The sequence below is a fragment of the Melanerpes formicivorus genome, unplaced genomic scaffold, assembly GCF_026170545.1.
Source record: "Melanerpes formicivorus ecotype bairdi unplaced genomic scaffold, bMelFor1.0.p_v2 SCAF_13, whole genome shotgun sequence".
In the NCBI taxonomy this organism is placed as follows: Eukaryota; Metazoa; Chordata; class Aves; order Piciformes; family Picidae; genus Melanerpes; species Melanerpes formicivorus.
In genome coordinates this window covers 15,877,068-15,902,372 of record NW_027142365.1, presented here as the reverse complement: position 1 = coordinate 15,902,372, position 25,305 = coordinate 15,877,068, and the positions used below count along the sequence as shown (strand labels likewise).

General features: G+C 45.6%; 1 protein-coding gene across 3 annotated transcripts in view; it reads right to left on the bottom strand.

The window, feature by feature from the left end:
- The window catches only part of LARP4B (La ribonucleoprotein 4B), a 57,455-nt gene extending 34,315 nt beyond the window's left edge, over positions 1 to 23,140 (bottom strand). The window contains exons 1-2 of one of the 3 annotated variants that reach the window (XM_068146308.1): positions 22,788 to 23,140; positions 2,580 to 2,714 (exon numbers count right to left, since the gene is read on the bottom strand). In XM_068146308.1, the coding sequence (XP_068002409.1) occupies positions 2,580 to 2,660 (81 nt within the window). In that variant the 5' untranslated portion in view covers positions 2,661 to 2,714; positions 22,788 to 23,140. Of the gene's footprint in view, positions 1 to 2,579; positions 2,715 to 12,899; positions 12,918 to 20,597; positions 20,617 to 22,787 lie in introns of those variants that run through there. The other 2 variants (XM_068146307.1, XM_068146310.1) reach the window with 2 other exon arrangements.
- Between the last annotated feature and the right edge of the window lie 2,165 nt (positions 23,141 to 25,305).

Below are 25,305 nucleotides of genomic sequence, written 5' to 3'. Positions count from 1 at the left end.
GGACTAACCAGTGCTGAGTACAAGGGCACAATGACTTCCCTGCTCCTGCTGGCCACACTATTCTTGATGCAGGCCAGGATGCCATTGGCCTTCTTGTCCATCTGGGCACACTGCTGGCTCATGGTCAGCCAGCTGTCAATCAGTACCTCCAGGTCCCTTTCTGTTTGGCATAGAGTGTATGCAATCTGTGTACTGGCCAGTGCTCCAAGCATTACATGCTACAGCAAAGTTTCCCTGAACTGTTACACAGCTTCCTGTCCTAAACTAGCAAATCTCATTTCTTCAGACTGACTCTCTTGATTCCATGAAGTTTATTCTACAACGGTTGCAAAAGGATTTTTGAAGAACATAACCCAGCAGCTCCAAGCCCAAGGCATGCTTCTGAATTACCTCCTGTGAAAAATTTTAGGAAGTACCAGAAGTACATCTTCACAGAAAGAGTGATTGGCCATTGGAATAGAATAGACCAGGTTGGAAGAGACCTTCAAGATCATTGCGTCCAACCCATCAACTAATCCAACCCACCTAATCAACTAAACCATGCAACCAAGCACCCCATCAAGTCTCCTCCTGAATGTGCTGCCCAGAGAGGTGGTGGAGGCACCATCACTGGAAGTGTTTAAAAAGAGACTGGATGAAGTACTTGGTGCCATGATTTAGTTGATTAGGTGGTGTTGGGTGATAGGTTGGACTCGATGATCTCAAAGGTCTTTTCCAACCTGGTTAATTCTATTCTACTCTACCACCAAGTCCCATCTCAAGCTTCTTGACTTGCTAGCTGTTTTTCCTGTGCTTAGAACTCATGATTGAACTTGGAAAGAAATTGCCAATCAGGATAAATAAAATAAAATCCCAGGACAGGTCTGAGGAGGTTGTAGTGAGGTGGAGGTGAGTCTCTTCTCTCTAGTATCAGGTGATAGGATGAGAGGAGATGGCTATGAGATGGCCATCAGAAATGTCTCTCCTTGCTATCAGATTTTTGGAATTGTCTTGATGGTTTCAGTTTGCTAACTTCTTCCTGTACCCCATGAAGCTTTACCTGTTCCCAAAACCTGCAAGTGAAGTGCTGAAGCACTGGCACGACACACACAAGCAAGCCTGCCATCGTGGAAGGGACCTGCCTAGGAACACTGCTTTCGAACAAGCTTGTATTACCAATGATTCTTATACCACAAAATGACCTTTGGAAACTGTGCACACAAGTATCACACTGATACAACTTTTAAAAGCTTAATAAAGCTACAGTCTTAAAGGAATAAAATATTCAAAGGAAAAGCTTTCACCTCAAAAGAATTAGTTACTTGAAATGCAGCATTACAGCACTATTGATGCATTCCAGGATCTCCAAGTTGACATCATTGTCCTCTATTAAGGAAAAAAGCAGACACTTTCTGAAACTGAAAGAAATCCTTAGTCTCTCCAAGTAAGCATGAAAGTACAGAAATTAAGACTCTGATCCAGCTTTGCATGTAGCTTTATAAAACACTGTAGTGTGCCAAGTTAAAAACTAGCATCAATCTAAAGACTAATCACAGCACTTTTAATACTAATGCACCTGTTGCAAGTACACCGACAGCTGCAAGCTTTTGAAGCAAATCTGCAGGAGTCTTACTCAAGCTTACACACTGGTCTCTTGGAATTAATGACTTGAGTACAGGGGGGGGAAGTCAGAAATGCTCAACTTTCAAAAGTATGGCACAAAAGTGGATCCACCGTTTTCCCCTACTGTCAAATAAACAAAACTCACATCTGAGAAATGCAAAACAGCGAAGAGAACCCAGGACAAAGAAAAAAAGAGCAGGAAGGAGGAACAAAGGAAAACCTCACAAGCTTGCTTAGCAAAGAAAAGCAGGAGTTTAGTGTTTTGCACAACATTGCTTGCTACATGGGAAGTTGAAGCAGCAGGCATGTGCTGCTTAGCACAACACAGGCTAAGTGCCCAGCAGAACACACACAGAAACCAAACACTTCAAGATGCCTCAAGAGGAAACAAACCCTCCAACATACAGTTGATGATCAACAATGAAAATGAGTAGAGCTTATATCCAAATCAAGCATTCAGTCTTGAAGAGAGAAGTAGCATTTACTGCTATGTGTGTACACAGCCTGAGCTGCTGTAGGAGCTGCCAAAAGCATCCCATAAAGCGACTTCCTGGATCCTGCACAGGAGCACAGCAGCACAGTGCCACTTGGCAGAACTGACAGCAAAATTCCTGTTACAGAATGCAATTTCCTATTTGTGTGTCTTTGGACTTTTCAATTACAGACACGTGCCAAGTGCATTTCCCTCACATGTTCATGTGCGAGCTAAAAGCTAGCTCAAGCTTGGTAGCAATTCCTGCCCGGGCTGAAAAGCCCTGAGCTTTGAAAACGTGTGCAACCTGTTGTAACTCGCAGTTTATTTAGACCCCCTGATGTTCCCACTGGCTACCTTTAACAGCTCTGTTCTAGCATTTTATGCTGCAGTGCTATCAGCCAACTGCCTTCTAAAATGTTCTGAGATCCAACCTGATGAAGACAGCTGACAAACTGATTTGTGCACCCCTCGGACCAGGGTACTCTGCAGTTGTAATACTTACGAGATGAGAACCGTCTTTAACTTCTTGTACTTGCTGCACCTGCGGTTCAGCCACAACTTTAGTGTCCTGATCAGAAGTCATGAGCTGTCTGCTTTTTGACTGCTCAGAGAGAACTTCACTGGTCACCTTTGTAAGCTGTGGAAACAGGAGACAAAAGATTCTGTAAGCGGTAGCTGAAATTCCTGAGAACTCACAGCCATTCCAGTCATGCCATGCCGGTTTAGACCAAAGGTCCAAAGAGCTTCCACACAACAAGGTCAGGATTATAGCTCAGAGAAAACCTTAAGGCAGAGGCAAGGATAAAGCAGGCCTGTAGACACACTCAGCTGCCAGCTGCTGCCTGCTCCAGAAGAGCAGATGGACACTTACCACAGCACAGGGCAGGGGAATTCCACTGGGAAAGTTTCCCTTGATTCTCACCTTAATTATTTGGATTGTTTTTCAAATCCTGACTTCATCCCACCTGGGAGACTTAACTTACTTAGCAGCATTTAGTCACAGACCAAACTTTGTCTTCTACAACTACTCTGACAGTCACTTGCCCATTGTGAATTTTAAGAAACAAGTTACAACAGCTCTGCTGTATTAGTAATGCTCAGCAGGTTGTTCTGCTCCATCATCCTAAAATGTTATTTGATTAGACAAGTAGAAAACTGAGCAGAGTTTAATATCTGACAGCAACTTTGCTTTGAAATTTGATGCTATTATTTAATACTGTTATTTCAAAAAAAAAAACCAAACCCTGGGCTTCAGAAAGCAAGGAAAGCTCTTTTAAAGCCTGAAATCTCAGAAGGAAATATTGGGGTGTAAAATCAGGGTGAGGGTTTTGTCCCCCCCTTAAAGGACCCTGAACAAGGTGTAATCTGCTTTTTCAGTTACTTATTCACATGGAAATTGCAGTACTGCATCTGTAACAGGAGAGACAGTTACTGCCTTCAGACTGGTGACACACCTACAGCCTCCTTGAAAACAGAAGTAAAGATCTGAAGCACAGGGAAGGTTAACAGCATGAGTCCTTCCTTCAGCAGCGTAAGCTCCCTTCAGGGTATCACAAGCCCAAAGAGACTGGAAATAAAAAGTACTTCTTTCCCTCCAGGGAACTCCTCTAAGCTGCATTTGCAAATGGGCAAGTCTTCCATACACATGGTTGAACACCTGATTCAAAAACCACCAAGGTAAACTGTGACCCTCACCTACGAACCGAGCCAAGTGTCTGCACTGGGAGGTTATGCAGCAGATATTTTGCACATACAGTTGAAAAAAACCACACTGACCTGCCCCCACAGGGGGAAGTAGCTGCTTACTACTTAAGCTATGGATGTAAAAGCAGCTGAAAAACATGGGTTTGAAACAAATACATTCACTGTGTCACTGGTGTGTTCCTGGAAGATTCTTTTTTCCCCCCCCTAACACCCTGCCTGTCATCTTGGAATAGGAACTACTGAAGTAAGGCAGAAATTACACAAAACACCCAAAGAAACAACAATGACAAACCCCCACACAAACAAAAAACCTCAACACCACAATCCCAAACAAATAAAAGACAAAGTCACAGAAACAGTTCTGCCCTGACATATGGTGGAGCACACACAGAACCTACGTGGCAGCAAGTCTGGAATTCACTCAGGATGTTTCTGTTTCACAAAGCAAAAAAATCATCCTCAAGGTGAAGGCAATTCTTCCAAAGTGAGTATTAAACAGCTAGCCTCTGTGCTGCCTCAAAGCCAGGCATGGGAAGTTGCATGCCCAGTATCAATGTGGAAGGTGTCTAAGCTTCTTGGAGAATGCTTCTGTTTGTATTCTTTAAAGAAGTTTAGTTTAGCCTCTAAATATTTTGTTCTAGACTTCTTGCACATTGTGTTCACTCTATATAATCCCCACCACTGCTCAGAGGAACCTTGAGCATGCACATTATAAGTTCAGATTCACAAGGTGAAGTCTACTTCACAGTAAGATAGGTGTATTGGTCTGCAATGACATTATCTGCTCAGCATTTTGATCCCCAAACCAGTGTCAAGGTACTTCCTTGCATCCCTTTGTGTCACCTGCTTCTCTCTCACATTTCCCTTCCCTTCTCAGATCAGACTGCCCCCAGCCATGCTGCAATCTCCTCAGTCCTCTGGTACACACTGTTAGCAGCAATACTTCATACATCTACAGACTGTGGAAGGAAACCAGCTCAAATCATGTGAGTCCAGCAAACAAGAGTAAAGTTCCACTACATACATCCTTCAGAGCATTTGCTGACTGGCCACAAAGCACAAAGTATTCAGCTCAATCATTAATTTTAGTCCAGGGTAGACAAGTTGTTAACCAACTTGATAGATAACACATGACTGCAACGTACACGTTGCAACTTCAGATTTCTTGGGCAAGCCAGGGGCAATCAGAGCAGCAGCACAGCCTCCTGCTGCTTTTCAGAAGCCCTTCAGATGAGATTACACAAGACTCTTATCAGAAGTCCTTTAGATGAGATTATGCAAGACGCCCAGGTCTAGATTGAAGCTCGAGGTAACTCTGTTTGGATTACTCAGACTAAGAGCCACGCTCTCAGTTACACAGATTTGCTGTGATAGGCACCACACTAAATCCACTCAACCTTGGGAACACATTATTTTTAATAACTACAATGCCAAACCCAAACATTTAAGTTGTCTTTTGATCATTAAGGATCAAACCAGCTCTCAAAACAAGTGAGAGGCGATTAGAATCTGCTGAAAGGGGATATTAGAATAGAATAAACCAAGTTGGAAGAGACCTTCAAGATCATCATGTCCAACCTATCATCCAACACCACCTAATCAACTAACCCATGTAACCAAGCACCCTGTCAAGTCTCCTCCTGAACACCTCCAGTGATGGCGACTCCACCACCTCCCCAGGCAGCCCATTCCAATGGGCAATCACTCTCTCTGTGTAAAACTTCCTCCTGACCTCCTGCCTGAACTTCCCCTGGCGCAGCCTCAGACTGTGTCCTCTTGTTCTCGTGCTGGTTGCCTGGGGGAAGAGACCAACCTCTGCCTGTTTACAACCCCCCTTCAGGTAGTTGTAGAGAGCAATCAGGTCACTCCTGAGTCTCCTCCTCTCCAGGCTAAGCAGCCCCAGCTCCCTCAGTCTCTCCTCATAGGGCTTGTGTTCCTGCCTTCTGAGTCCCAAGGTTTGGGGAATGGGCAGCTACTGTCTCTCTGAAAATGGGTAAGTCACAGGGAAAAACCTCAAATGCAGAGGAATTTCCTTTGCAATCTTACCATTTTCTTCAGTTAGTACTGTCACACAGCTCTATGGCCCCAGCACATCAAGTGGGCAGGGTTGCACTGGCAAGTTAGGATCATCACCTCTTCCCCTGCAGAGGTGCCACTCACCAGCATGTTAGAACAGAAAGCTTCCATGCATACTTCCATGCCTATCAGGTCAGAGGAGAATGTTTGTGGAAAAGGCAGTGAGAAACAGTAAAAAAACCCACCATCACAAAATGTTAAAGGCTCTCCCCAGCATATGTTGTAGCATGTCTTTCATTAGTATTGACAGGCACTTTCATACAGAAGTTTATTTACTGGAACCAAAATCAGCATGTGGTGGCTAGGAACTACAACTACACCAGAAACTACAGTCAGGACTGACAGTTTGGGAGTTCATCCTCTTTTGATTCTAGTTTAATAGTCAAATTAGTGAACAAGTGAAATGTGGCAAATTTTATTGCTGCATTAAAATATCACTCCACTGATGAGTTAACCTGGCCACCACTTAAAAGGTTACACTGAACTGCTGATTGGTAAACCTCATTTTTGCTCCAAAACAGCTGCTGCAGTAAGGAAACACTAAGAAAATAATGCAAGCCAGAAGACCCATTTGGACTGGAGATAACAAAAACCTATGGCAGAACACTGAGCTACAGCAGCAGGCTGAAATTCTTCATCATTCAAGTTACTACAAAACCTAAACCCACAAGAAAAACCTTCAGAAGCCCACAGCCTCTTAAAGAAGCTTTTAAGTACTTAATTTGTGGCAGAGACAGGATTTATGGCTGGTCACAGTCAACTGCAATTTATGAATTGATTCAGAAGTAGGCAGTTAGAGTTTTGTAATGTTATGCACCATTTCAATCCTGCAAATGCATCCAGAACATCTTTATTTTCCTTTCTGGCTTGCTACTTGGTAATTAGCCAAGTTCAACAATTGCAAATATATTGTGTCAAGTGCAAAGTTGCTCCCAAGACATGCAAAGATTTACTTCCAGCCTACCTAACCCAAGAGAAGCTGCCTGAATTTCACTGAAGCTTATCAGAAGCAGTTTGAATTTGGTTTGTAAGCAGGTAAGAGCTTTATGCCCCACAAGGTTAAAACACAGGTAAAAATCACACATTCCACCATGGCCCCCAAATGCTAACACACTGCTCAGCCTGCTGTTAGAAGCTGCCAACAGGAATCTTAACACAGTTGTTCTCTTCACAACAAGGAGGACTTGGGCAGGAACTCCTTACTCATCTGTACAGATCTGCCCCTGGGGGCACCTGGCCAGCAGTGGCCAATCTGAGGAGCTACATAAGAACACCCTCAGGAGGGACTGAGACCACCCTGGCATGGGTAACAGACCACTCTTTTCCCTCTACAACATCCACAAGCAAGTTGTGGAGGCTTTCTGGGTTGTTTTGTTGGTGGTTGATGTTGGATTGGTTTGGGTTGTTCTGATGGGGGGAGAACACTGGTGTGTGGGGGTTTTTCTTTCTTTGACGTTGACAGTGTGGCTCTTCACTGTCAGATATTTTCAAATGAAGCTTGTTATAAGAAATTCCATCACTTCAGAAGACAGCAGACACAAACCAGCGATGGTCCACAGGGTGACTCCACAGGTAAGTGCACACAACCACATGATCACGTTTGTCTGGGTGCCAGGGCAAGCAGAGCTGAGACTGCTCTCATCCAAAAGCCACGTGGGTGTGCTACTGCGGTGTCAACATCAGGCTAACCTTTACCTAAGCCTGACCTAAAATGCAGTGCATCACAGCACCGGCAGAGTTAATGTTCAACCACCTGTAGGTATTTACACACACCCCGCATCCACAGACACCACAACCTTGCAAACAGCTCACAGACATCTACCTGATTGTTACACAGCCAACAACATCCTAATTGCCCCAGGCAAGCCCCACAAGCCTGCCAGGAGTGTATCCCCCACTCCCCTGCTTCCATCAGCGCCCCTCTGTCGTTTTTCTCATTCCTGTCCAGCGCTTTTCTGCTGTCTAGAGTTACAGGAGCATGAGCAGCACTGAGCAGTCTCTGTCACACCAGTCAGATAGATCTGTTATTTAAAAACATGCAAAACCCCAAACAATGCTCTAGGGCTGAGATCTTGCCTGCCAACTTTCAGCCCAGAGTAATCAGCCCTTAAAAAGAGATTTACAAATGCAAGTGCTGACAGCTAACTTTCACCCTGCAAACAGCAACACGCAACACAAAAAAAGCTCGCTGGAATAAAAGGTCTTTTCATTGCTCTCCCAGCAAGCACAAACAAAAACAGATGTGAGTTTGGCTTTCCTAGCAAACATTTTAGAAACTTTAAACACAGATCAAGATAAACTTTTCACAAGGCTAATACAGAAACACGCTTCCAGTAACATCAGAAAGACTCAAATGTTTTCAAAACAGAGGGGCACTGCTCAGCTTAAGCCTCCGAACAAGGTTCCAGTTGCAGGCCAGCAATCCTTCCCCCTGTCAGAGATAACAGGCTTTCTCACCATCATTCACCCCCCTATGCATCCACAAGGATCACAACACCCAGCAAAAGCAATCAGAGCTACCACTGACCTCAGCTTTGAAGTTTTAGCACCTGCTGAATACATCAGAGTTGATACGAGAAATAACAGGTGCTGCTTCCAAATGAATGCTATTCATGTAACACATTAACTCCAGTTTAAACACAGTTTACTTTTCTTTAATACTTGCACAATTGTTTTCAATTCCCAAGGCACACTTCAAGAGTTAATAATGCCCTCAGCCCAGGTAGAGCTGCTAAGTCAGATAAAGGCTAAGCTTACAGCCCACCATCAAGAAAACCTGACAAATTCTAAAAGGCTGCAAGTTGCCCTTCATCTTAAGTCTTATGAGCAGTGATAGGGGAACTACACCTTGTAATTTTACTCAGATGGCTGTTTTAGAAGGCTTTCAAAAAGATCTCAGCTGTTAATGTAAGCCTTGAACAACAGTCCTGCTGCATGGGGCACATGTTACCCTTCTGCAGGTGAACAGCCCTACAAAGCTGTATCCTTCCAATACAGAAAGCCCAGGACAGAACTCACAGCAGGAGACCAGTTTCTTTACAGAGCAGATTGAGTGCACCCTCAGCAAGTTTGCTGATGACACCAAGCTGTGTGGTGCAGCAGACACGCTGGAGGGAAGGGAGGCCATCCAGAGGGACCTGGACAGGCTGGAGAGGTGGGCACAAGCCAACCTCATGAGGTTCAATAAGAGCGAGGGCAGGGTCCTGCATCTGGGTCGAGGGAATCCCAGGCACAAATCCAGACTGGGCAGGGACTGACTGGAAAGCAGCCCTGAGGAGAGAGACTTGGGGGTGCTGGTGGACAAGAAGCTCAACAGGAGCTCTCAGTGTGCACTTGCAGCCTGCAAAGCCAATCAGATCCTGGGCTGCATCAGAAGTGTGGCCAGCAGGTCGAGGGAGGTGATTCTCCCCCTCTACTCAGCTCTGCTGAGACCCCACCTGGAGTACTGCCTCCAGTTCTGGAGCCTCTATTACAAGAGGGATCTGGAGGTGCTGGAAGGTGTCCAGAGAAGGGCCACAAGGATGATCAGAGGGCTGGAGCACCTCTTCTATGAGGACAGACTGAAGGAGTTGGGGCTGTTCAGTCTGGAGAAGAGAAGGCTCCCAGGTGACCTAATTGTGGCCTTCCAGTATCCAAAGGGGGCCTACAAGAAGGCTGGGGAAGGACTTCTCAGGATCTCAGGTAGTGATAGGACTAGGGGGAATGGAATGAAGCTGGAGGTGGGGAGATTCAGGCTGGAGGTGAGGAGGAGGTTCTTCACCATGAGAGTGGTGAAGCCCTGGAATGGGTTGTCCAGGGAGGTGGTTGAGGCCCCGTCCCTGGAGGTATTTAAGACCAGGCTGGACGAGGCTCTGGCCAGGCTGATCTAGTGTGGGGTGTCCCTGCCCATGGCAGGGGGGTTGGAACTAGATGATCCTTGTGGTCCCTTCCAACCCTGAATGATACTATGACAAGCAATCCATCTTTAAAAGGAGGGCATTATTTCACAGAAAATATACTGTGAAGCAGTTACATTGCTGCAGTGGACAAAACAGCTGTGAATGAGAAATTGAACAATCCCCAAAATCCCATCTGCTGGTGGTGATCTCTGCAACATCATTGTGCCCACGTCAGTTGTAAACTCAGGATTACACAACAGCAATTAAGCTGACAGGGCATAAATGTTTAGTGACAGTCTGTGTCTACAGAGGGACTGAACACGCTGCTACTTCAAAAGTCATCACAAGGCTCAGAGTTTTTGAACTGCTAATTAGCTAAGCAGTGGGAGCAAAAGTTGAAAATGGCACCTCTGCAGCTTAGTGTGACCCCAACATTGCTGCCAGTCTGTCAGGTGGAGGATTCAAAAGGTGCATGCACCCAGAGTGCTTGCCATGGTGGCTGAAGCATCCTGTTTCAGAATGCCCAAGAGCAGTCCTGTCTGATCTGGTTTGGTTTTCCTTCCTGCCAAGAAAAGATGCTTATGCCCAGGCAACCCCCAGAGCAGGACAAGCAGCAGGACACTTGGCAGGTACAAGGTATTTTATTCAAGGAGGGCAGGGAACTGCTTGAAAGAGTCCAGCACAGAGCCACAAAGAAGATTAGGGGAGTGGAACATCTCCCTTATGAGGAAAGCCTGAGGGAGCTGGGGCTCTTTAGCTTGAAGAAGTCTGAGAGATGACCTCATTCATGTTTATAAAGAGTGAGTGTCAAGAGGATGGAGTCAGGCTCTGCTTGGCGATGCCCAATGGCAGCACAAGGGGCAATGGTGGAAGTTGAGATATATGAAGTTTCATGGAAAGATGAGGAAAAAAGTTTTCCCTGTGAGGGTGACAGAACCCTGGAACAGGCTGCCCAGGGAGAGTGCAGAGTCTCCTTCTCTGGAGATATTCAAGACCTGCCTGGATGTGTTCCAGTGTGATCTGCTCTAAGTGATCCTGCTCTGGCAGGGGGGTTGGACAGGATGAGCTTCTGAGGTCCCTTCCAGCCCCGGCATGCTGTGATTTTAAAAGCCACAAGGCAATCAGGTATGAACAAGAAACCCTCCTAAACCTGAAGCCTGTATGTTCTGAACCCTCAAGAGCAAACACCAGTGCGAGTGCTTTAGAGCATCTGCTTCAAGAGCTCTTTAAAACAAACTGTTCCTCACAAGGTTGATAGCCTCCAAAACTGTCCTGCAACTCTATTTTTTATCTCTTCAAAGGTAGTCTCTCCTGTAAGACTGACTGAGATTTCAAGGGAAGCAGCAAACCTTGCTATTTAAAGGGAAGGCTGCATTTCCTTATTTAAAGATTTATGAAGCCCTTCTGCACCAGGCTTCAATAGCAGTTCGCATCTCCATCACTTACTGAGCTTTCTAACTCAAACACAAAGCCTCCTCACAGATCTGCATACCAGAACTGACCACTCTGCTAGTCTAGAAATTCAGATTGCTAATTAGTTGGCAAAAGATACCAAACAGTTTAAGTTACTAAGCAAAGGCAACAGAACATGAAAGAAGCCCGAGAGTGGCAAATGATAAGGACTCTGTGCAGGTGTATGAACAACACTGCTAGTCAAGAGCAAGAAAAATGGGAAGGGGAGGAAGTTACAGCCTTACTCACCTGTCTCAAGCAGGAAAAAAACAGCTTAAAAATACATGGCAGATAACAGGATGACCCCCTACCAATAAATAATCCTGATTATCTTCTATGTCTAGCCTTTGATGCACTGTATTTGAAGTATATATACTTGAAATAAAAACCCAAACCTTTTTACTATACTGAAAGGTCTCACACAATTTCTGCAGTCCTCTTGCAAACCAAGACAAATTTTACACCAGATACTATCTGATGTGCCCCCAAACATCACTCAAAAAAACAGCCCAATAAGCCTGTGGCTCATCTCCTCCTCAGCCATGCAATGTATCAGACGTTTAATAGTATACAGCCTAAAAAAATCTTACAATTTAAGAATACCAGTAGTAAATAATCCACCAGGAAGAATATTTTGTGCCTGGCAGAGCATCATGTGCCTTGCAGACAAGTATGATGGTGCTGTGAGCAGTTTTCAGGTCTGAAGCAGCGCTCTGGAGAACACACCATTAAGAAACCCAGCTCATTAACAACCAGGGCTTGCTTCATGTGGCACATCCATCACAAAGCCACAAGCTTGTTTTCCTCACTGGAAGTGGACTAGCAGCACACACCCTGCAGGTCAGCCATGAAGATGCACGTTTCATTTCTATTCAACTATGTCAGATACTCCTTTATCAGATGATTTCAGAAAGTACCAAACTGCTCATGCAAGCAGCCCTTTCACTGTCCCGTTTGTGCCTTATCTCAGCAAACCCTCCCAAGGCAGAGTTAAAGCTGTCAGCAGCTCGGCCAAGCCATGACAATTCTGAAATGAGAAGTGAGATGCTGACTTCATACAACACATCTGTGATCACAGACCTTCACAACTACATCCTCTCTTGAAAAGCTGTTTCATCTAGTTGAATGTAGAGGCCCAAACTCTATGTTCATTACCAAGGCCAAGCAGAAACCATCTCACACTGGAGGGAAAAGATCTTTAATCTTCCTCAGTGAAAAGACCAGGAATATGCCACTTAGGCACACAAGTGTCTCAAAGCAAGATTTTCCACTGAAAGACTCCATCACTGGCCATCTGTCAGGTTCATGAGCATCTGACCTCCTCCCTGCCTCTCAGCTGTGGTGTCTCTTTTCACTTGTCCGACACAGAAAACATCACCTTCAAGAACAGAACTGGAATAAATCTGAACAACCCTCCTTTCCTACAAACAGACAGAACTACACAGGAAGTTGCCTGCACACATAGTTTCAGTAGTAGAGAAACCCGAGTTGAACAACTGATGCCACTAATCCATCCTTCCTGTTCTCTAGGAAACCACCCAGAGCACTACAAACCACGTACTGCAGTTCGGAGTGAAACTCAGCAGGTCAAGCCCACTTCACTGATGCTGCTCCTATTACTCTTACCTACAAAATCTCACAGGTAGTTCCTACTACAAGGGTGATTGAAAAAAGAAAAGGCAAGCAGGCAAACCAAGAAGACAGCAACATACCTGCAGGACTTTCACAAGAGAAATCCCAGCAGAGTGCCTGTACTGAATTAAAGAGTAAAAGAACAGGTCAATGCAAGCCACTGCTCTTACATGAGAAACAACCAACCACAAAACCAATTAAGCCTGAACATGGGGCTAAAATGCTTCAAATTACCTACAGAAGGTTGAGCCTGGAGTTCCAGACCCCACACTGCACAGCATTTCGGATCTGTTCCTGTTTTCAAGCTGTGTAATGAAGAACACATTTGTTAAATGAGCCTGACTGCAGAAGGAGGCTAACTTTTCATGGCACCCTCTAAAACCAGTCAGCCTCAAGAGTGGGCAAATATTCACAATAAACAAAAACCTCAAGCTTATGCCTAGAATGGATTAGCTGAACCTGCAGAATGATGGAAGCTCCCTCCTGCCACAAGATTAAATAACCAAATAAAATCATGGGCTCTTTAAACCAGATGTTTTTCCTGACAGCAAAAGCTGCACAGCCATCCACCTGCAGTTAGTTACCTGTGGCACTTGCCTAAGCTACAAGGCAACAGTGCTTGCACAGTGTCCAGGGCAGGGGGATTCTGATCTGTAAATACAAGTCACAGCTGAGAAAATGCAGGTAAAAGTGTTGGTAATTATACTAATACACATCATGGTAACTGCTCCACAAATATTAACTTGGGACTCGTTAGGGGGGGATCTTTAACAGGCTAATTGCATTTTGCTCTGAAGATTCAAAGCTTCTCAGATATCTTTACGCCTACAAACTAAGTGGGAGAATATTCCAGGCTTTTAATGTAACACCAATATTTAATGGCAAATGCTCTGCTGCAGAAATTATTGTTTTTTACTTAATGTAAATACAGGAAAGCATCATAAAAATGTAGCACCATCAAACACCAGACCTCCACTATCACCATCCACACTGCTTGTCTGCACTGAGGTCACATGAATTAACAACAATTAACTAAAAGCAGTAAACTGAGTTGGGAAGAAAATTAAAGCTTACCCTGGAGTGGAGAGGGCAGGAGCTGAGACCTTTGAGTACTAACTGCCACAGATTTCAAATATTGTTCATTTCTGGGCTATTTTTGAATAGGCACTTTGAGAGCATTAGATGGTAAACTCCTAACTCTGATTTATTTTAAATGAGGCCAACTTGAAAAAATTTCCACCTACCTTCAGCCTCTACTGCTTCTTCCCACCACATGAAGAGATGAACATGGCTATCAGAAAAAGCCACCTGAAAGACTCGTCCAGTATTGCTCCTATAAACCACAGCTCTTCATTTTGACACGTATCTTACTGCCAGCAGGTGAGGCTACTCTGGCACTCTGGATACTAAGTCTGTCTCATTCTATCATATCTTCTCTGAACTCATGCAGACAGGAGGAATTATTATGCAAGGTGTTATTCCTTGCATAATAAGACATTTCCCTTGTTTCCCTTCCTTCCCCACACAGCTGGCTTGCTCTCACTTAACCAAGGAGGGGGGAGTCCAAGTTTGCTTTTCTTTAAGTATCTATTGAAGTGAAGTCAGAGAGATTAATCTTCATATTCCACTGTTGAAGGAAGCAACAATTAAGTATGCCAAGTGCTGAGTCAGAGCAGTAAAGTTCAGAGAAACTGGTGCACTTCCACCACAAGAGGCAGTTTTCATACTAAGACTGAAACTGATTCCTGACCTGGAATGAAAGCTAGGAAAGGTCCTAATCTTCCCTGGCCGACGGACCCACCAGCATCTTCATGTGCCCGCCTCACAGCAGGTAGACATGTCAGTGTATTATTTCACAGCTGCAAGCACTGCAATGTGCTACTGGCTGCCTGAAATGCTTAAAGCCCAGAAGCAGCAACTGATGGCCTCTTTGGCCTTCCCAAATTTGTCCAAGAAACACTTCCGTTCTCAAAAGTTCAAACACATACAAAGTAGCAGCAGCTTCAGCACTTAATTAGAGGGCCCAAGGTAAATGCTGTGTGTGAAGAATGTCAGTTTAGCAATGCTGGGAACAACAAACTTCCTTGTTTCAATTACTGACTGTTCCTCCTCCTGATTTACCAACGTGATCCTTAAGCCTTCCGCATACTTCGTTACCCTGCAGCCAGAAAAAGGGCAGTGCGCGCTCACCGCACCACCTGGGACTGCCCAGATCTGCTGGGCACAGCTTTCTGGACAACGCCTGCAGAAAGACTCAGGCATTGGCAGAAGAGGATGTGGTGATGCAGGATTTTATGATGAGGGACAGGACTGAAAACATCACTTGAAGCTCCAAGGCTAATATTTAAGGTAGTTCCAAGGGTGAGGTTGGAAGACTGATGCTCTTTAACAGGTCTCACACAGAATCACCAAGGTTGGAAGATGATTTTTGAGGTCTCAAGTCCAACCTGTCACCACAGACCTCATGACTAGACCATGGCAGCAAGTGCCACGTCCAGTCCCCTCTTGAACACCTCCAGGGACGGTGACTCCACCACCTCCCTGGGCAGCACATTCCAATGGCGAACGACTCTCTCAGTGAAGAACTTTCTCCTCACCTCAAGCCTAAACTTCCCTTGGCACAGTTTGAGACTGTGTCCTCTTGTTCTGGTGCTGGTTGCCTGGGAGAAGAGACCAACCCCCTCCTGGCTACAACCTCCCTTCAGGTAGTTGTAGACAGCAAGAAGGTCTCCCCTAAGCCTCATCTTCTCCAGGCTAAACAATCCCAGCTCCCTCAGCCTCCCCTCATAGGGCTGTGCTCCAGACCTCTCCCCAGCCTCGCTGCCCTTCTCTGGACACGTTCAAGAGTCTCAATGTCCTTCTTAAACTGAGGAGCCCAGAACTGGACACAGGACTCAAGGTGTGGCCTAACCAGTGCTGAGTACAGGGGCACAATGACTTCCCTGCTCCTGCTGGCCACACCATTCTTGACACACCGTCGTAGAACACTGCTACTAGATGGATTTCAAGTCTGCAATCAGAACTATGCTTAAACAAGATATCAGAAACTGCAGTAGGAACTTCTATGACACAGTAATTTTAGTGCCTTGAATTATTCTTTAGGGCACACACACAGCTTCAAAGCTGATTTGCTAAGTTCTTTATCGTCACATTCTCAGACCACATAATAAATGTCTGATTCTGGGAAGCAGGAACCTTGCACCAAGGATCTCAAGTTCAAATGCAGGCAGAACTCAGGGTGGAACAGATTTGATGCAGCCTGATGGGACAGCTGTTACAGTGTTCCTAGAATACATCTTCTGTCAGAACAGGTCTGAGAGAAGTGAGAGAGAAAAGGGTCTACACCTGTGTAGGGTCCAGGCGAGAGGCATATACAAAAGATGTTGGTAATTGCCAGGATAAATGAAAAGGCACAATGAGGAGTTTTCTTCCAACACAAAGGTGTACAATAAGCCTTCAGTATGTAACACTAATTTCAGTAAACAGTTGTTCTGCAAAGCAAATATCCCAGGATTAATTCCCCTCAGGCCTTCAGGTCCAGGTATTTTTCAGCTGACCTAAAAAGCCTGTATTCACCTAAACCACTGCTGGCTTAAGTTTTCAGACATGTTCAGGACCAAACCTAAAGTGAAATTAAACTACTTAAACAAGAACTTTAAGGCTGTGTAATAAGAAAAGGAAGTTAAAGTTTTTGCCAGTGATGATTTCATTAACCTCTTTGTCAAAAATAGACTTTAACCCAAATAATCCAGACATTTCAGTATTACTTCCTCTTTTGAAAAAACTCATCACCCTCCATTCCCAGCTTCACCAAAACCAGAAGCAGCTCTTGTTTACTTTTAAAACACTCCATGAAAGGCCATCACCTCCTGGGTGTACAGTGCACAGTTAGAGCACCCCACCTTTTAAGAGTATCACTGCAATCAAAACTACTGGTAATTCAGGTTTTGACTCACTGTTAAAGGATGAACTGTTCCAATATTTCAGCTTTGATTTGAGGACAATAACTCTTCTTGCACGCCACAACTGGGCACAGGTCCTCCTAAAAGTTCCACTGATTCCTTGAACCCAGGCAGTTAAAATACATAGTCAATTAGGAAACAGAGTATTATAAACATGACAAAATAGACCACAGACTAAGCTGCAGTGTGCTCATTTAAAAGTGTCCCACTCCCTTTCAGACATCTACCACAAGTAGCAGGGACACAATCCCCAAGATCTTGGAGACACGCCAGCCCAGACAATATTTTGCCTAGCTGCTTTAAACAGCAACATGTTGACCATTTTCTCTTCCTATCTGTCAGGCAGCAACAAATTGAATGGGAATGAAAACTCCATGATAAGACTCCAAATTCTGCACATATGGGCAGCTCAGCACTTCAAAGGAGCCATGCCCCAATGCTTTCTTCCCTTTTGCTCTGCTTTTCTAATTTGTAGAACAAGAGTAAGAAAACATTAAGATACATCAAAGCGTTTGAGCATGAGCCTTCAGAGGCAGGGTATGAAAAAGCAAGCTACTTTGGACATTGGCCTGTTGATTCATCAGTTCCTTGTTTGAACAACAGGCAGAGTCAGACTCTGCTGTGGGGCAACCTGCAACAGCCTATGTAAAAATATGCTTATGGATACTGACACTGACCAAAGCCAAAACCATGAAGCTGCTGAGAGACATCACTGTAAAGCTGTTCAAACATTTCATTACGTCTCTGACAAGTGAGATGGATCAAACAGAGAAATATTTTTTCCTCACCATAATTACTATTTAACTAATATTTTGTTCCTCAGAACTCCCTGTCAGATCACTGGCATCCTGTGATTACAAAATAAGGTAAGGGAATGTTACAGTAAGTTATAGAATGTTACATCCCTCCAGAAAGGCAGAGAAACACCAAAGGAGTAAATCTGGAAGTTTTGGAAGCAAGTTTGCAATTCCATTATGAAGACAGATGGAAGCCTGCCTTATGAATGCCATCAATAAGGTATTAGTATTCATTTCTGTTGCTTATTTCCAGAAGCTATCAAGGAGGGGCCAGTATGAAGTTGATGGAGAATTGATCTAAGCAAAGGGAAAATACTGTTCTGATGCTTGTGCAAGAAAACACAGCAAAAATCAAGCAATACAGGCTTTAGACTTGCAAAAAGCACAGCATAAGCATTAGGTAAAATATATCTACAACTACACCCCTGGACAAGTCCCACATGAACTACTGATAGCATCTGGAGGTGTAATTTCCAAACTCTATGGTCAGTGTCAGTCTATTTTCAATACAAAAGTGATACAGGTGTTTTAGGAAGGAATCCCTTAGAGAAAAGCAATTCTGGGTCTAATGCATCACAAGCTACCATGCTACTTCTATCTAGCTACACATGCAAGAGATCCAAAACTAGAAGTGGTGTATAGCTGCCACCACCTTAAGCACACATACACAGAACTCGAGATGCCCAGGATCTTAAGCTGGCCACAGAGGCAGCCACCAACAAAGCTTTACTACAGGACATGCTCTGGAGACACCAGCTCCTTACATGCCAACAGCCTCATGCCAATAACAAGAGAGCTGCTGGAAGTGCAGAGGCGGCAATCCATAGAGCTTATGAACCAACGATTCCTTTTGTATTACATCATTCAACTACCCATTAAGGAGCTGGACTGACAGGATCCCGAATATGCATAGCCCAGCCCTCCATGGTAAACGAGTGTTAGAAAAGATTAAGGCTCAAAGAAATTGGTGATTCATCAGGGCGTCAAAACAGCGCTTCCCCAATTCCCTGCAATGTTCTAGGCCAAGCAGCTAACCACATATTAGTAACCCCTGCCAGACTTCCAATTTTGGAGTTAATTGCTGTTCCTGAAACACATACCCAGACACAGAATACCTGCAGCAGCACACATCACAGAACAAATGCTGTCATGGCTATCCCAAATCACACAATTATGCTGTGGGGCAGTCACGCTTAAATTAAGCACTCCACAGCACCTCTGTTATCTGCAGGTACTACTCTGTGGCACCTGCTTCCAACAGAGGGGGACACACCTCCCTTCAGAAAGAGCACACAGCAGCAACACACAAAGCATGCTTATGTGACAGGCCAATGGAAAAAACAGGACTGTAAAGCCTTGGCTCCATCACGTCACCAAACCTTGAGAAATACCAGCTATGAACCAATTACTTTGTGGAACTTGGCTAAGAAATGACTTGGTGGCACAGAAATCAACTTCTTGTCTCTCATTTCTAACATATTCCTCCAACCTGAATTTTTACCATGTGCCAATCAAAGGCCACATGTCCTTAAAGAAACAGATCCTGGGAATAGCAATGAGTCTTCTTCAGTTATCCAGCAACAAATTATTTTTATTGACCAAGTGAAGTGTCCTAGGTTTGGAGCCAAAGAAAGTGCTCCAGAGATATTCTATTATGGTGTTTGACTGTTCTGACACCCTAGCTTGCCTTCAGTTTGCTACAGAGGAGCGAACACACAGGAAAGGAAAACAGTGTCCCCAAAGAAGTAGCTTACAACTCTATTTTTCAGCTGGGAAAGAAGGGCTGTGTGTGCAGGTTTTCTTTTCTGAGGTATCACATAAGACTAACACTCTTTCAAAGGTTGAGTTTTCCATCACTTTCCCCTCCCTAGTTTACTGACTAGCTTAAAAGGTGAAATCCACTTGTATCTTGTTTTATATGGACTATTAGTTTCAGCACACATTTGCCTTGCTTTGGGAACAACCTCAAATACCTCTCCAGGGCCTGTACTACAGGAGTAACTTTTCATCTCATCTTCACAGTCCTCCACATACTATTGCCTTTCAAAACTGCAGGGGGAGGAGGTAATTCTCTTCCTCACAACGTCCTGTTTTGTAACATCCTTCCTTTCCTACTCATACCTGCGTGTCCATTCCGAATGCAAATACTCTTGTTAGTCTAGTATCACAGATTACATACAGGAATGAATGCAGCCAAAGATTATTTTCTACAATTATTTCTAAGAGTTACACAAACTTCTTGTCTGAGCATGCCATTTTGCTAGTAAATGCTTACAGGAGCACACCACTATCTAACCCACATTTTGGACAATGCTTTGTGCCACAGAGCAGCTCCTCACGCGCGCATGTATGCACAGGTACAAAAATTCAATCACACTCCCCAAGACTTATACTCCCCAGATCTGAAATTACTTTCCTAAGCTTTCTTCATGTGGCCTTTTTTTGTTGTGCTCTGTGCCAGTGACAGCTTTCTTCACTCTTTCTGCCACTGCATTTGTTAGCAACCTCCACAGCCACCTTTGCCACCTTCACCGAGCACCTCCAAGACAAGAATGCTCTTCTTGGAGATCAATAAGGCTGCTGCCCTTGCCAAACCCACACAAGAAAAGATAAGCCAAGTGCTCTACATGCTTCATTGTGTACCTTACCTGTTAATTTACAAGAATGTGAATGCTTGATGAATACATGCAGACACCACTGCATTAAACATTAGTAGCACTGAAGTCACCCAGTTTAAAAAAATATTAAACTGATGAAACCCATCTATACCTAATTATTTTGTTCTTTATGGCTTTCCTGCTACCTTTCAGCTGTCACCTTAGATTTGTCATGCACAATGGCCAGAAACATGCCTCTTCCGTGTCTAGCATGTGCATTTGGTGAGGTAGGGTAATAAATATTTAACAAAGAGTTTATATTACCACGCCAATTAAGCCCACAACTGATTTAAAGCCAAAGCCATTGCCAGATACGAGACTTAAAGCGACAGATCTCCACAGAACACACAGAGTAGACATACCTGACAGCATTTATTCTGCACTTCAGTCAAATAAACCAAGTATTTCATGTCACTCTACTCAAGGAAAACAGAGACACAAGTTACATACATGGTTGCTCCATGTCTCAAAAAGAAGCAAAAAACAACCCCACAAGCCAAACCAAAACAAACACAAATCCCAAAGCCCCCACAAGTGCCTCCAGTTCTTGATCTCCCATGTTCATACTGAAGCAAGAGTATTTAAGTGCCAGTCACATATCTAAACAATATATATGTACATATCAGTTATCAATGCCTTTCTGTGGGTATATCTACATTAAAGCAAGGCATAAAAGCAGCCAAGGCAGAACAGGCCTGTGCAGACATCTTTACTCCCTTAAGGTGTTTGTGTGCAAACACTGGAAAAACAGAAGGAGTTGCAAGGGAAACAATTCGGTCTAACCCAGAACACTGCATGCACTGAACAACCCAGTTATGTACTGTGAAAAAATACAGTCACTTATTTAGGAACATTCAAGAGGTCTAATGTTTTCTATTAATTCATTTATGCAATCCTTTTATTTCAGTTTCACTTTTCCCCCCCCCCCCCCCCAAATATAAAAGGAATTTAACCTAAGAGCAATTTTGGCTTCCCTACAAATAGCTTATACACATAAACAGCAACATACCTAGAAAAACACTGTTTTCTACAGATATCACATATAAAATATGTGATGTTTTCTGGGTGCATTTTATCAGGCCTCATCCTCATTTTCTCCCCCCATTCACCTTCCACAAAAGCTGAATTAAAACCGAAAAATACATGTGGTCTTCTAATAGCTAGAGTGAGTGAGCGAGCTGATTGGCTTCATCTCTCCAGAGCTGACTTGAAGAAATGCTTACAAGTCAGCAGCAAAAAAAAGTGAAAGTTCAGCTGATAAAAACAGCTACCAGATCAGAATCAAAACCCCTTGAGTTGTGAAATCCCAGCAAGTTTTAAAAAAGAACACCACATGCTTTGACCTTTGAAAAATGTATCCAATCTGTAAAAGTTTGGCACAAAACTTAAACCATATTAAAGGTTAAAGCCTTCTGCTGGAGATCCTGAGGCGGTACTTAAGATTCCTATTCCAGTTTTACTAAGGATTCAGACTGAAGCCAAGAAAATTAGGCCAGAGACAATATGTGGGATTGGAAGATGGAATTCCCATGGTTTTACCCTAACCGTGACTCAAGTTTAAACAGTGGTTTTGGAATTTGCTCTCTCTGTGGCCACAGGCAAGTCTTAACCACTTTGCCTCAATTCCCTTACCTGCAGAACAAAAATAATTATACTTATCTGCCACACAGGGATCTTGTACAACACTGTTTGGCAAGCACACATCTGTTTAAACTGTGGACAAAGCTACGTAGTAATTTTGAGCATCTGCACAAACCAAAACTAAGAGTGAAAACAACTCAGCTGAAGCAGCTAGTGAAGGCCTAATGACAGCAGAATCCTAGGGGCAAAACACCGTTTGTGTGGCGGCTGCTTTTGCAACTATTGCTTCACAACCCGCGAGCACAGCCGGCCTGCTAGCTCCTGCACAATCAATTCACCTATCGAGGACACAGCTCGCATGAAAAGTCAGCGCTGCCCTGCATCTGCCTTGAGCTATGGGCCGGTAACGCCTTGCGCTTACTCCTGCCGTGCTCTTCAAGAGAGGGGTCACTGCCAAGGGTGGACAGCCATAAAGTTCTGCAAAGCCGGTGCTTCAGCCATGCCCTTACACTCCTCACCCCTCTCCCGCTGCCTCCAAAAGCGCGCTCACCCGCTGCCCACGGAAACGTTCGGCAACGCAGAATCAACACAGAGGGCAAAGCTCACTCGGCCGCTGCCCGGCTACCGTTCGGGGCCGGGGCAGCAAGCGTTGCTCGGTGAGGCCGCAGTGCGGGAGCGGCCCCGGCGTCCGAGCCCGGCGACTCGCCCTACCCCCCGCCACCATCAAGGCCCCGAGCCGGGATCCCTCCTCCTCCCTCCTACCTCTCCCCCGGGAACCGCCTCGGGTGGGAAGATGGCGGCTCCGGCCGCCTCTCCGGTGCGAGGGGGGTGGCGGAACAGGGGGAGTGTCTCTTCTTCCTCAGATCCGCCATTCCCCCTCACACCGGGAGATGGGGTGGGGGAAGGGAGAGGGGCCCGAGAAGGCGCTACCGCCGGGAGGGCGCAGGGCCTGGGAAGCCCCTCGCACTCACCTGTCACCAGCAGCAGCAGCCGCCGCCCTCGGGCTGGGCCTCGACGAGAAGACGGGCAGATACGAAAGGAAGGGGGTCGCCGCTGGCGCCGGGGCCTCTCGCTCCTGTCGGGCTTTTCGCTAGCGCCGGGGCCTCTCGCTGCGCCGCCGCCGCCGCCGGGGCCTCGCCACCGCCGGATACCAGGAGGAGGAAAGCGGAGAGCGGGGCGGGGGCCGGGAGGAGGAGCAGGCGGCGGCAGCACAGCGGGGAGGGGGAGGGGGGCGCGGAGGAGGAGAAGGAGACGGCGGCGGCGGCTTCGGGGCCCGCAACGTCTCCGAGCCGAGACTCAACCACCCGCTCGCATGAGAGACCCGCTTCCGGCTCCCGGCGGAAGTCCCTCCTCCGCCGGCGGAAGGGATTGGCCTGCGACGCCGCGAGGAGCGGCGCGCTCAGCCGGCACCAGTGCCCACGGATTGGCGGAGTGGGCCGCGCGCGCGGCGTGACGCGCGGCAGCACGTGACCCACTTGACGTCAGCCGCTCTGAATGAGCGCGCGGAGGCGGGCCGGTGCCGCTGCCCTCTGGAGCCGTTTTACCTCCTCGCGCTTGCCGTACCCCTGCCGGCGCGGGGGGGCCGGGCCGGTTCCTGCAGTCAGAGCCTTACCGGGCGGCACTACCCTGATGCGCCCCAGCACCTCCCGTCTCGGCGGGCGTCTTCTGTGGGCGGCAGCCGTGCTGCCTTCCTAGGGGGCCCTGACAGACCTCCGCTATGGCGTTTCGTGGAGCGTAGCCCGTTCTTCACGGGAGGCATTCGGGCAGCGTTTCCCTTTAAAGCCGAGAAGGGACGGAATTAATCATAACAGCCTGTCCTGGGGGCAGCAGCCCGCGGCGGCGAGGCCGCGTGGGGAACCTTAGCAATGCTGTCCCTAATCGAGGAGGCTAAGTCTGTCGGCACACTCAGGTGTTCGCGCTGCCATAGGGCACATTGCCGCCTTCCGAAACGCTGTCACAACGCTGTGTTCTCAGCAGGACTCCTCTGGCTTCTCGGCCTTGGTTTACCAAGTTGGGGAACACAGTATCCCTTCAGTTTTATAAGGTTCAGGTGAATTCCCTGAGATTGAAGGGTTCTTTTGTTTGACGAAAGAAAAGGCAAATGGAAAAGCTGGTTTCTTCTCAGGACTTCAAAACAAATGTTAGAAAGGATCATCTTCCAGGACTGTGCTCAGTTCTCAGCTTGCCTTCAGCCTCAACAGTGGCAAAACAACATCACCTGAGAACTAACTAGCAGTAAACAGTTACCTGCATTTTGTTACCTTTGCATCGGAGGAATTAATCCGGATAGGGCCTTCTGGGTCCTGTTTTTAATCCTTGCTGATAAGAGTCATACTCCTGCCTTCAGCGCATCTGCTAGAAATTCCCATAGAGACGATACTGCAATTAACCTGTAAGACTTATTCTGAGGACACACGTTATTCTTTGGAACTGTTATGGAGGTGGCTGTATTGTTCCAGGTCCCTAGCTAGTAGAGGCAATAAAGCACATCACAGTGCCTGAAATGAGGTCAGGTCTTAGCAGACATGAAGCTCCTCTGTTCATCCAAGGGGAGTGTTCCTCAGCATTCTTGGGTAGACAAGTGCTTCTGTGAGCACAGGTGGTGTTTTCCAGGGGTAAGTTCAGTTTTCCAGAACTGTTCTGAGGAAGAAACCCAGAACAAAAGACGGTGACTAAGATCAGGGAAAGGAATAAAACTTGAAGCATAGATGTTTAGAAGGACAGAAGACACCTCAAGCAGCGCAGGAAGTGTAACTGATCCCAATGCTATAGAAGTGTTATCCATGGTTACACGTGTCACTACAGATACAATGGAGCTATGGGTTTTATTTCCTTAATAGGTTTTATTGTGTTTCAGAAACAGCCAAACTTGAGTATCTTTTCCAGAAAGTAACAAGAGTTTCCTATGTGCCTGAGCCACTTCTAATTCTCCTGTCACTGTGGGAGATGTAGAACTTGGTCACTGAATGTGTCTGGTTTTTAATGGCACACTGCTGAGATGAAAGAGATTTGACCTTTTTCCTTGGTCTGCTGGTAGCTGAGGAATGTGTGCACAGACATGAGTAAAATCTTACCCATGGACAGTGGATGGTGTGTGGCAATAGAAAACTACTCCTGGTTCTGCAGCTCAGGAGCAACAGTCTGGAGAGAGATTGTGTCTCTGAAGCAGCAGTGTCCATGAGCAGTGCAAGTGCTGGTCCACAAAAATGAAGCAAAATTAGACCCACTAATTGGTTCTTGATCTGTGAGGCAGATGTGCAAGGCACTAGGTAAGTTACTTCTCTATCTATTTGTGATGTTGTTAAAGTTTTGCAAGGTTTTTAAGTGTTTGTGTTTTGGGTTTGTTTTTTTTTAATCAGGATTCTTGGCTCAGCAAAAAGGAATGAGGTGTTTGGGTTAGGTAAGAAGGGAACTCCATACAAAGTGGAGCTACAAAAATACAGTGTTCCTGGAAGCTAAACCTAGAATGAAGCAGTCAGAAACTCAAAG